The 13552-nt window shown below is 32.8% G+C and overlaps 2 protein-coding genes across 4 annotated transcripts in view; one reads left to right on the forward strand and one right to left on the reverse strand.

The window, feature by feature from the left end:
* The window catches only part of LOC105256910 (peroxisomal leader peptide-processing protease), a 101883-nt gene that overhangs the window by 15749 nt on the left and 72582 nt on the right, over positions 1-13552 (reverse strand). The window contains exon 1 of one of the 3 annotated variants that reach the window (XM_025407520.1): positions 12601-12704. The exons of the other annotated variants lie outside the window; for them this stretch is intronic. Coding sequence (XP_025263305.1) covers positions 12601-12606 — 6 coding nt within the window. The 5' untranslated portion in view covers positions 12607-12704. Of the gene's footprint in view, positions 1-12600; positions 12705-13552 lie in introns of those variants that run through there. 3 annotated transcript variants of the gene reach the window in all.
* The window catches only part of LOC105254507 (ion transport peptide-like), a 70016-nt gene continuing 67930 nt past the window's right edge, over positions 11467-13552 (forward strand). Inside the window, exon 1 of the mRNA XM_025407525.1 lies at positions 11467-11555. Within this exon, the coding sequence (XP_025263310.1) occupies positions 11553-11555 (3 nt within the window). The 5' untranslated portion in view covers positions 11467-11552. The remainder of the gene's footprint in view (positions 11556-13552) is intronic.

Below are 13552 nucleotides of genomic sequence, written 5' to 3' on the forward strand. Positions count from 1 at the left end.
TCCGGGACAGGTAAACTGGACTAGTTTTTGCCTGAGTCTTGCATCGGTAGACCGCTTGGCACCTCGGAACATACGGTCCACCGTGCAACTCGTTATCGTACGCTGCAGAACGTGATCTCATTGCCAGCGAGAGAGAAGCTCTTGACGGAGAAGTGGTTAGCTTACTTTCCAGCACTCGTACGATCGGCTTTTCAAGAAAATAGGCGTGCACTCTGAGAAATCGATGGATATATTTGGTCTTTGCAAAGTATTTTTAGAAATTTTCGATCCAATTATCATCTTTTAATTTCTTTGTGTTTCGACATCTCTTTCTTGTATTAGTTTATATTTTGATCAATCCTTATAATTTTAGATATTTTTTTAACGAGATGGACAGGAAAAATAAATTCACAACGAAAAGAATTATTTTAGAATGTAGTTTACATATTTTTTTTCTTCATAAAAACTGTCCCAAGCTTCTTACATCAATTTTGCATAATTTATTCTGCATTTCTGATCAATATTATAAATTAATTCATATTCCTATGAGAATAAAACGAGATTTATATCCTAATCGGAAAATATGGATCATAAAATTCATAGAAATCGTTAAAAATATCGCAAGGATAGTTGCCAGTGGAAGTTGCTGGACTCGAGGAAGCCACCGAGAGAGTGCAACGAAACGAGTGCAAACCGCGTACGGACAGGCTTAAAAAAATGATTCGAAGCCTTGATTCGCAAGGACAAATATATACTCACCTCCAGCAAAATATCCATAAATAACCGCGTGTCGCCGCAATGTCTCGAATGTTTCTTCACGAGACGAGAGACTCTCTCTTTTCCCCTTTTCTCGATTCTCGATCATTCGAGCAGAAAATGCGCTTTCACATAATCACTGCGACAGTTTCATAATTCAATTAACGATCGCTGAAACGTAAAGGCGATACGTATATACAATCACGGATTTTTTTAACGAACGAACGTCTGCGAATAAATACATCTGACGTGATTTCGCGATTACACTCGCTGGAAAGTTTAAGAGGCATTTAACGAGCATTTGACATGACGTGAAAGCGTACACAGGATAATTCCGTACAAAGAATTTCATATCGATACTTTAATAAGGGGATAAATTATTACAATATAAATTTCTGAAACTTTAGTTTCATCGTAAATCTCCCTGTCACTTTATCAGGAGAAGTTTATCAGGGAAATGTCATCGCTAATTAACTCGAATTATGCGATAGTATGGTACTGATACTGTCGCAATCCACAATATTTGTTCTTCCTTTAAATAATTATTCTTTAAATAATTATTGCATTTAAATGCAGGGAAGTTGCGAGCTATTGAGAAACATAAAAGACTCGTTATTTGCAGGCTAAATAAACTTAGATAAGCATGTATGCTGTTACAAAGTTCATTTCGCGTGTGTCACAATTCGCTTCGAGAAAGAAAGAGGAAAGGAAAGGATTTGCCTCCGGCATAAGATCTTCGATATCCTACCATGTTTTACACAAGATCGCATCGTAGACCGCGATAATGGGCTATTGTTCACAAGTATCGCGGATACACTCGACGGAGGGAACAGCGGTCGCGTTGACCGACGACATGTTCGATAAAGTATTCTTCTGTTTTCTTTTTTCACTTCTCCTCTCGCTTAACCATTCTCCAAAGAGTTTACAATCATCGATATAACGCTGAGATCGAATCTATTCGTCATCCCGTCACTCGATCGGTGAGTTCGATGCCTCTCCGGTGATCAGTAACGGGAATTCTTATCGCGAAGGAACATATGTATATCATATTTTGCAAAATTTTAAAGATGCAAGATATCAAGAGATTTAAATATCGATCGCAAAGAAATCATATTGGTTTATCGAATTATTTCGGTCCGAGTATTAGACTTAATTATCCACGCTGAGAAAAAAAAAGTTGTTAACTCGACTAAATCATTCAACTGAATTATTATTTTTTAAATTGAAATATATTTTACTAATTAAATTAAATAACATATTAAATCTAACATGACATCTATTTAAATATTTAAATATTTCAATTAGAAAAATAATAATTTAGTTAAATAATTTGGACAAGCAGCTAACAACTGTTTTTCTCAGTGCTTATAAAAAAGTATTCTTAAATATTTTTTATCTTAAAATTCTGATTTTTTCAAGCACGATTTTCATAATTAGTTTTAGATGATAATTTCAGTCTACTCTCTAAAAGTGAATCAATGAAAATATCACTAATTTAAAACAGTAAAATAAGATTTCACTGAGAATCAATGAGTATTTTACTGATTTTCAGTGAAAACGCTTATTTTTTTGTTATTTTATCTTATATTTTATCTCACTGATTATGATAAGTTAAAATAAAATTCACTGTAAAATCAGTAAATTTCACTGTAAAACCAGTAATCGCTAGTTCGTTCATTTACCGCTACAATTGCTATCTCTCTCGTATTTAATTTTAGTTATAAGAATTATATAAAGTTTGCAAAGAGCGACATTTAAAATTAGAAGTATTACTTCGATTTAATTTCTGATACAAGCTCAATAGAGAGGCTTCAGATATTAAATCGATCTTTATAAATCGGACAAATAAATGTTTGGCGACTTAATGAAAATTATTCGTTCGTTATCTATTTAAAATAACAAGTTCAATATGCATGTAATATAAATAAAATAAAATTTTTAATATAATAAATATTTAGTAAATATAAATAAAATTTTTAATTTTATATGAAATAGATAGAGAGATGAATTCTAGTTAAATATTATTGACAATAACGAAAGAAATATTACTGATATTGAGAAATATTACTGATTGAAATAGTCAAAATTATTAACTGATTCTTTAAATAAAATATCACTGATATACAGTGCTGTACTTATAACTGCTGTGATCAGTGACTATTTACTGTTTTTAATAATACACTGATTCACTTTTAGAGAGTAGGCTTCTCCAGAAAATTGATACAACAAATTATTAATTTAAGAATTTTAAGAAAGATTAATCAACGGTATTCGATGTTGACGATGTCGCCAGGTGGCCTTGATTTCGATGTTACGTCAGCGAGCACTGGAATTGGAGAACGGCCTGGAACGAGAATGAGGAGGCCTTCGTCATTCGAACCACAGCCGCCAGCTGGTCTCTCACCAGGTGTTAGAGAGTATCTACGCTGTCCGGTCGGAGGACAGAAGAGTCTCACAATGAGATTCGCAGGTGCGAGGTGAGGATGTAGCAGGAGGACTCTCGCTTATCTTACTGAGAAATCGTCCACGCTCTCGCCGCGGCATCTTAACGAACGGAAAACGAGCGATGGCGAGCCAGCGTCGGAAAAAAAAAGAAAGAGAGATGAGGAGTCGAAGCAACACAGAAGAGCCGCTTCGGACAGTCACATCGAGGTGTGACTGGCTGCTGTAGCCTGCGAGTCTCCTCCCAAGCGACTTTTTTTGGCATCATTTTTCAAAATATTTTAATAAGAGTCGTTTAAATTGTGATTAACTACTTGATCAGCCATCAAAGAGTACACGGTTTGTTGATATTATTATATCAACATAAATATAAAATTATTAATTATTTATTAAAATTATTAATTATTAATTATTTATTAAAATTATTAATTATTAATTATTTATTATTTATTAAAATGATTAATTATTAATTATTTATTATTTAATACGCGTAAAAAGAAAGATTAATAACGAATTATATAAGTAGAAATGTTGCTGTAGACAATTTTCCTGAGCAATAATATTAATCACTAATCAAGTTAATCGAGATTTGATCAAAATGACTTTAAATATCGCTGAATAACAAATATTCAGATCTATTTAATTTGAAAACTCTTTCACGGAATTTATATCCGTGGAAGTTTCATCCGAGGAAGTATCATCATTGACGTCAAGGAAGCTTAAAACAAGTTCGCCATAGAAAGGCGAGGGATCTGAGGAAAACTTTTAAGAGGAAAGATATTGAGGAAAAAGAAGAGATAGAGGCTCGGAGAAGGAGGAAAAAGACACGGCAAAAGAGACAAATAGGAAAAAAGAGAGGGAAGAGAAACAGAAACAGAAGGAAATAAAATGAAAGAAGGAGAGAGGAAAAAAGACTGGAAGATGCAAAGAAGAAAAGAGAAGAGGGGCAAAGTAAATCGGTCGAAGCGAGGGGGACGAAATGAAGGAAACGAGGCGAAGGGGAGGAAGCGTTGCATGACTGGAAAAGAAGGAGAGAGAAGGAGAGAGCAGAAACGTAGCCCGAGCTAGTCGCCTAGACAGCGTGGCAGCGGCGGCAGAAATCAAACAAAACGAGAACCCGTACATACGTAACTGCACGGTACAGTGCCTGGCAGCAATGATCTCTCGGTCTCCGTATGTCGACGATTCGACGTGCGTTGGTCGCCATAACGTCCAATCTAAATTTCTCGTCTGTCTTATAATTGACAATTGATTAATATTAACGATAAGTCTCTAAAGAAGCTACCAGATACATGCATGGTCCTTTGAGGACAGTAAAGGGTCGTCTACAATAGAGTCGTAAAGTCATAAGTCGTAAGAAATTGACCAATCCCAGTTGAAGTTCAGGAGAATCAACTGTGATTGGTCAATTTCTTACGACTTACGACTTTACGACTCTATTGTAGACGATCCTAAAGGATCTAAGTCGAGAAAAAAACCCCTATCGCTATCTAAGACCTAAAAACCTAGAATTACAATTTAGAGAAGAGAAAGAGTCTGTTCATGATCTAGATGATTGTAGTGTTAATCAAGATTGGTAAGTCTAAATCGTTATGATGATACAGGATTTGGTTCATTGGAATCGATTAATTTCTACATTCTCTGGCATGATCTATTAATATTTACACATGTTGTACTTGATAAAAGTCGTACCGTACAGCGGTGGCAGTGCAATGCTTATTAGCAATCGGTTACTTCGTTTGCGATAGGATTAGCGTAGGATTAGCATAACTCCTCGTACAACCTGACTTTCTACGCGTCATAAAGAAAATACACATTCCTGTGTAATATCAAGTACAGAATACGTGGACTCATGATGGTTTCCCTCTCTCTCTCTCCCTCTCCCTCCCTCCCTCCCTCTCTCTCTCTCTCTCTCTCTCTCTCTCTCTCATGTAAATAATTATAGTCACCTAACATTTTCTAGACATTTCGAGAATGATTCTCGCTGTTCCTCAATATATTTATTGATTTCTGGCTGACAGTAATACCGATTTTTGCACCGTCGTCGATGGATGCGCACTGTTTGTCACGTCCTCAGCGTACATCGCGCAAGAACAACGCGGATGGAATTTTTAATCTCGATCGCGCCTTCATCGAATTTATCGCACGCCGTATCGTGCTCGTGCATATGTGTACATACGTGTACATGAGTGAATGGGAATTAAACAGGACTCTTTCAACCTAACGTGCGACGGACCTGCGTTTCTGAAAGCTTCACATATGGCAGTTATTCCTCTGCGCGACAGCCACCCTCTCTCTACACTGAGAAAAAAATCTGTTGCATTAATTAGAATTCTGATAGATTCAACCAGTATGTCTGTTGGAAAATGGACAAACTAGAATTCTTGTCGGAATTACCAGATGAATTATCTGATTAATTTCTTCCTGTTAAATTTACCAAATTTTCTGATTAATAATACTAAACTCTTCAAGTCGTCTAAAATTTTTTCCATCTAATCTGAAAAGTCTGTTTATATTCTGAATTTCAACAAGATTATTGGATAAATTCAATCCACATTATTGAATAAATTATTTTAAGTTCAGTTTGTTAGAAATTAAACTGATAAACAGTGATGCAAGAAGAGGATGCAGCTCAAACATACACAATCAGAGAGCTAGCGTCCTCTTTCTGGCACTACTGCTCGTAAAAGAAAAAAAATATACTTTGGATTTAATGTTAATACTAGTTGTTTATATATATTTCATGGCAAATATTGAATACGAGTTAAGTTAAGAGTGGCAAGCAAGGAAATTAATGTAACAAGAAATTTGATAGATCCAACCAGAAAATACTAACCAAATCCTTGTAGTAAAATCTATTAAACGTTCTAGTTATAAAAAATCGAATCTTATCAGGATAACTGGAAATTCTTGTTTGATTTAACCAAAATGCCTTCAATCATATACATCTTGTTCGTACAATCAAACGATTTTTCTCAGTGTGTGCTACAAGTTTTATCGAATCTTATTTACATTACGGTGAAATAATTGGGACTGAAAGAGAAAATTTGGAGAAATACTCAATTATAGAGAATTTTTGGAGAATTATATTTAGAATTACTAATTTAAAATTACACTGAGAAAAAATCTGGTTGTATTAATTAGAATTCTGGTAGATTCAACCAGTATGTCTGTTGGAAAATGGACGAACCAGAATTCTTGTAGGAATTACCAGATGAATCTGATTAATTTCTTCTTGTTAAATTTACCAAATTTTCTGATTAATAATACTAAACTCCTTAAGTCGTCTAAAATTTTTTCCATCTAATCTCAAAAGTCTGTTTAATAATTTGAATTCCAACAAGATTATTGAATAAATTCAATCCAGATTATTGAATAAATTATTTTAAATTCAGTTTGTTCGAAATTAAACTGATAAACAGTGATGCAAGAAGAGGATGCAGCTCAAACACACTCAATCAGAGAACCAGCGTCCTCTTTCTGGCACTACTGCTCGTAAAAGAAAAAAAATATACTTTGGATTTAATGTTAATACTAGTTGTTTATATACATTTCATGGCAAATATTGAATACGAGTTAAGTTAAGAGTGGCAAGCAAAGAAATTAATGCAACAAGAAATTTGAATAGATCCAACCAGAAAATACTAACCAAATTCTTGTAGTAAAATCTATTAAACGTTCTAGTTATAAAAAATCGAATCTTATCATGATAACTAGAAATTCTTGTTTGATTTAACCAAAATACTTTCAATCATATACGTCTTGTTCGTACAATCAAACGATTTTTCTCAGTGTAGGGAAGAGGACTTTCATTTTCAATGAGATGCATAAAGAAACGACCGCGGTTGATTTACACATGCTAATATTTTATCTCGAGAAAAAGGTGTCTTTCTTTTCGAATGAAATTAAAGCACACCTACGATTCTCATCTTCTTTCTGAAGAAATAGGGATTTCCTGCAGGAACAGGTGCGAATAATGATTCGCGAAACATACGATCGTTGTTAGCTGGGGGAATGTTAAACAGTGTACTATAAAAAAATGTCCTTACTTAATCATACGAATAATGTTTAGTCGAAACACGAGCGGCATACGTATATATATATTTACCTATCGTCCTTGGAAAAATGTCTTCCAGTTGCGAGGGCGGCGAACGCGCGCAACGACGCAGAAAATCTCGACACCTCGTCGAGCGCTGGTTAGCAGCTGTTTGCAGAGTGTGTACTCGCGGCAGCAAGAAGCGGCACATGCCGCTGATATAGAAACACGCCAAGAATTGGAAAGGCTTTCCGTGCGATGAATTCATGCAATTCACGCGATGCTGAAGGAGTCTCGGCTTCGCCGCGCGATTTCACCGCGTGGCCACGGAATCTTCCCCGCGACGTGCCGTAAAAATGGCGGGGAAGAGAATGATTCGATTCGCGTCTAGACACGTCGCATTCATAATAATAAATCGTCGTTTCAAAATACATATAGTATATTAAACACTGATATATTAAATTTAATATTAAATTAATATTAAATAACATTAAACTTAATAATATAATAAAATAATAAAATAATAATAATATAATAAAATAATATAATAATAAAATAATATAATAAAATAAATAGATAATAATAAATAAATATAATAAAATAAATAATATATTAAAATTAATAATATAATAATTAATAATATAATAATTAATAATAATATATTATATTATAATTAATAATATAATAATATAGTAATATTAATTTTTTAATAATATAATATTAAAATTAATATAGAGATAGATAGAGAAATATACTTTCGAAGAAATATCCGGGATAGAAATTAAAAGAGAGAAAAGTTTTGAAGTTAATATAGAAGTTAAGCAAAAGAGATGTAGAGAATCAAAAAACAGGCTAACAAAATAAAATTCAGAATTCTAGATATGATATAGAGATTATACACAATTACCAGATAAGATTATCAGAAAACGATTTCAGAAAACGAGATCAGAAAGATTTTCAAAAGATCAAAAGATTTGTGGAAACGAAGAACTCCGAAATAAATTTTAGCGTGAACAGGAAAAGGAATTATCTAAGATATCTTAGAAGGAAGTGGAAAGTTAAAGCATTTAATATTAGCAACAAATTCTACAGAAGATGTAAGGAATAATAAAAGAATCAAATTTTAGGAGAAAAGGGAAAAAGAATCAGTTGGATAAAAAAAATTTAAAGGTTAAGAGAAAAGAATAAAATCAAAGAAATTCTAAAAGTAATTGAAATTAATTAGAATAAGAAGCAACATTGTATAAGTTAAGTATATTTTTATGTAAAACATTAATTTAAAGTCTGCAATGTATATTTTATGTCAAATCCCTTTCAATGTCGAGAGGCAAGAAATAAATAAATCTATCTATTAAAATTAATATTTTATTGAAAAAAATTATCTACAATACAATACTTATAATATTGAAAATTAATAATATTAATAATACAAATTAATAATATTATTAATAATATTAATAATATTATATTGAGAATATAATATGTATAAACAAGACAGAAATATACTTAAAATTCAATGTTTTTTTCACGATCTCCATGCATTTTTGATGGAATATGATTTTTCTAAGTAGATAATAGAGAATATAAAATTTGTTTCCGAAATGCAAGCTACTCGTATATCTCTACAACACCGAGTTAATCTGTCGAGATTACTTTCTTTTCAGTTTAATCTTACTTTAACGACATTCTGTACTCGGGACGTCCTTAGACTTCAATCCCTGAGAAAAACAGAATCTCCGTCGAAAAAATTCTCCGAGAGAAATGTCTAGTATTATGTGCAAAGTCCACGGTTATTTCTGCACTTATCGAACGAGTGCTAAGTCGGGGAACTTTTATTTTCTCTAATCGAACCAAATTATCACATTCGGTCTCGTGTGTCATCAGGTATTAATAATCGTGCATAGACACGAACGTATATTTCTCCGAAATGCAAATCCGAATCTTTAAAAATTACATGGGATGTTTTTGTATGAAAATCAAAGTACATTACGTGTAAAAACGATTCACGTCATTATCAATTAATTAAATAAACCGAAACGTCTCTCTTTCGCTCTGTCATTTTTCGATCGCTTTCTGCCAACCACCTGATCGCGAGATTAGCTTATGTAAACCTGCATTCCTACAGAATCCACTATCAATCGTTTTATTATGACATAAAAATAAAATTGTGACTAAATATTCATAAGTGATTCTCGCAACACTTACTTTCGCACAAGTCTTTTCGACGAAAGTAAACTCGTGAATGTCATCGGACTCTGAAATGTCATCAGACTTTCTCAAGTAAATTTAATAAAGTACGCATATATGAATATAAAAAAAGTATATATTCTCGAGAATGTATTATTTTTTAAATTTGAAGTACTTCGAACGTCACCGCCAACTTTGTACGTGATTTGTCAAATAGCTTTAGAAATTAATTACAGACTGATGGCTCATAAATTTAAAATTACATTCCACCCCAAATTATTTGAACCACTCAAATCTATTCATTTCGCATACACATTTTTTGTAAAAGTAATAATAATAGCGCGCCAAGGATTGAATAAAAAAATTGATTCGCCAGATTTGAAGGGGTACATTCAATCAACGTTGAATAAATAGATTTAGTATTCACACTAATAAAAATGAATCTCGATTACAGAGCAGACATCATCAGATATTGAAAAAAATATGTAGGATTATAATACACGCACGATTGACCAAAGTACACAGATTTCTCTCCCTCTTCTTTCCCTCTCTCCCTCCTTCTCTCTCTCTCTCTCTTTCTATTTGTTTACAACGTGTGTGTGTGTGTGTGTGTGTGTGTGTGTATATATATACAGGGTGAGGAAAAAGTATGGAAACCCTTAAATTTTTCGAAAACTATGCATTTTAGAAACAAATGTTTCAGACAAAAGTTGTAGGGTTTCAAGTAACGCATTATGTAGCAATATCAGTATGACCTTGAATAGCACCGTCAAGCTCACATAAAAATCAGTTCGAATTTTTTAAATGGAACCCCCTATTTTTTATTACACATTCTTATAGCTTGTTTCAAGAGCTTTCCAAAACACTATATTAAAGTGTTTTTTTTATTGAGTACTTTTCGAGTTATGAGGCTTGAAATAATTTCTTAATTTTACATAAACCATAAAATATTTAATAAAATATTCATTTTTTATTATCTCATCTTTATACTTTTATGCATAAGATAATGTGAAGAATCAATTGGTGTAAAGAAAAAACATGGTTTTGAAGAAAAAATATTTTATTGTTTATGGTTTATGTAAAATTCAGAAATTATTTCGAGCCTTATAACTTGAAAAGTACTCACTGAAAAAATACTTTATTATAGAGTTTGGAAAAGTTCGTGAAACAAGCTACAAGAATATATAATAAAAAGTAGAGGGTTCCATTTAAAAAATTCAAAGTGATTTTTATGTGAGCTTGACGGTTCTATTCAAGATTATACTGATATTACTACGTAATGCATTATTTGAAACGTTACAACTTTTGTCTGAAACATTTGTTTCTGCATAGTTTTCGAAAAATTTAGGGGTTTCCATACTTTTTCCTCACCCTATATACATATAATTTGTAAAAAAGCATAACTCTGTTAATCTCGAATTTCTGTTAATATCTGTCATTCGTAAGCTCCATTCATGAAAATTGTCGACACTGGACACGCGTCATCCCAGGACGCCGACACGTGGACTATTTTATCGTGTGGCGTCGGTCGGTCTCCACGTGTGCCCTAAAATTGCCTAACAATCCGAATTATATATAATGTAATTGTGCCTTTATGCACGTAAAAAGCTTACACCCACCAACGCCGTGGTGGGCATTAAAAGATCATCGTGCGGTAAATTAAGTAAACAGGACGAGAGGAGGACGCAGGGACACGCGTCTTCCGAAGAAAATCGAAGATGCTGCAAGGGATGAAAAAGAAGAGATCAAGAGACTTGCTGCCGACGACGTAAGAAGGAGAATGCAGACGGTGGCTACTCATTACTTGGAAGATTGCAGACTCTATTTCTGTTAGGATCGCACAATTGGGGCATCCTCGCGGCGCGATGGTGGCAATAGTGGTAGTGACGATATGGCGTGGGGGTTGGATGGACACATGTGTGATGAGAGGACGACGATAAGACGATCGTTGACGAGATACACGCGGGGGCGAGGACGCGGAAGGAGGCACAAACGCCGCGGACACCCCGTAGAGAGGTGTATATTAGACGCGGTGCGCCGCGACGCACGGATCAGAAGGACGCCAGACGCGATCGAGAGACGTGATCAGGGAATAATTCTTACGTGAAACCATTCTTACGAGAGACCAAACATCGAGATCGCCGGATCTAGCATGGTATGTGTCTCGCATGATTTGTACATTTTAGAATAAGTGCAAATAGTGTGTTGCCGATCAGAAAATATGATCATATTAAACTCAATTTTGAAAAATTGCAATATCAAATTTATTCGAAATATTTCATCAAATAAAATTTCGAGATTCAAATCATATTATTTTGAATAAAATATAAGTTTTTTTAATTACTACGCGTGCATGTGTGTGTTTATTCTATATCGAGTATTTATTCTTTAAATATAATTAAAATTAATAAATTAATTATTAATAAATAATTTAAAAAATATATTTATATTTATATATACATATTTATAATATATATAAATATAAATATATATATATATATTTATAATATATATATATATATATATATATATATATATATATATATTTATAATTTAAAAAAATTAAAAATATAAATAAAATTAAATATAATTAATAATTTAAATTAAATATAATTAAAAAATATATAATTAAAATTTGTCAATTATTAACAAGTAGATTTTTGAAAAATGGAATTACATTTACTTTAGTAGAAATAAGAAACTCATTTCACTGATGCATTTCAAGATAGCATAAAAATTATTTGATGATGAAGTGAATTTTCGAATAATTTAAAAATGGCTTAATTTTAAGTAAAAAAAATATCATATGATTTACTGTCGTTAATCCATCCACTATTCATTTAATTATGAGTGCAGGACGCTTTGATACGCTTGCATAATTAAAATAATTTTTCTGTCATGCATCAACAGAAAAATCAATATTTACAATAGTATTGTGCTATAGAATTCAAAATTATATATCTGCACATCTATAAATTAATTTTAATTTTCTTCGAATAAAAGCTATTTATTAAAAAAAAAAATAGAAAGTAGCTAAGCAACAATATTTTTTCTCTATTTATATAACTGTACTCTTGCAGAGATTGAAGACATGACAGTCATGTCTGCATAAACAATTCAGGTCACCATGCATGGAACGCATTATTTAAATAGCGCAAGCTATTATTTGTCGTATTCGTTATGAATAAAAAAGCTATTACCTTCATATACGCTCGTATGTCAGTGGCTTATTAGTGGATTGTCTATTCGCCGAGGCGCACTTTCCGGCAATCGCGACGATGATCACCAGCAAATCTTACGAAACTGGTCGCGGGAATGTCAATGGAAACTGAATCATGAAATGCCGACAATAATCCGGGGCGCAATCGTTGACTCGCGTGACTCCTATGCCTCTCCCGACGCGTTTCATTGCGTCATTACAATGTTACGTCGTGCGTGTTTATACTGTATTTTCTGATTGAAAAGAATTACGCAAGACGTGTGCGGTCATTTGAAAAATAATTCCATAGAATCTGAGTTAGAAGATCCGAAGTGAAAAAAAAGTTCAGTATGTTATTACAGTGTGTCCCAAAAGTCCCGCACCGCTCGAATATTTCATAAACTATGCACTTTAGAAAGAAATGTTTCAAACAAAAGTTGTGTGGCTTGAAGGGGGCCATCAGATAATGGCAATGATTTGACATGGGAGAATCATTTGAAAATTACGTGAAGATCACCGTCAATTTCTTAAATGGAACCCCCTATTTTTTATTACATATTCGTGTAGCTTATCTCGAGAGCTTTTCAAAACACTATAATAAACTATTTCTTCATTGAGTACTTTTCGAATTATGAGGCTTGAAATCATTTCTTAATTTTGCATAAACCATAAAATATCTAGTAAAATATTCATTTTTCGATTATCTTACCTTAATATTTTTATGTGCAAAATAATGAAAGGAATCAATTGGTGTAAAGAAAACACATAGTTGTTTAAAAAAAAAAAATGTAATTGTTAATTGCAAATTACATATTTTTTTCTCACGATATACAGGGTGTCAACAATTTTGTGTACAATTTTGTCTTCGAGAGGGACACTAAATGCAATGAAATTTTTGCATACTCTCTTCGGGATAACTACTCCTTTAAAAAACTTAAATGGGAATAAGGATC

This window comes from Camponotus floridanus, unplaced genomic scaffold (assembly GCF_003227725.1).
Source record: "Camponotus floridanus strain SB8 unplaced genomic scaffold, Cflo_v7.5 scaffold18, whole genome shotgun sequence".
In the NCBI taxonomy this organism is placed as follows: Eukaryota; Metazoa; Arthropoda; class Insecta; order Hymenoptera; family Formicidae; genus Camponotus; species Camponotus floridanus.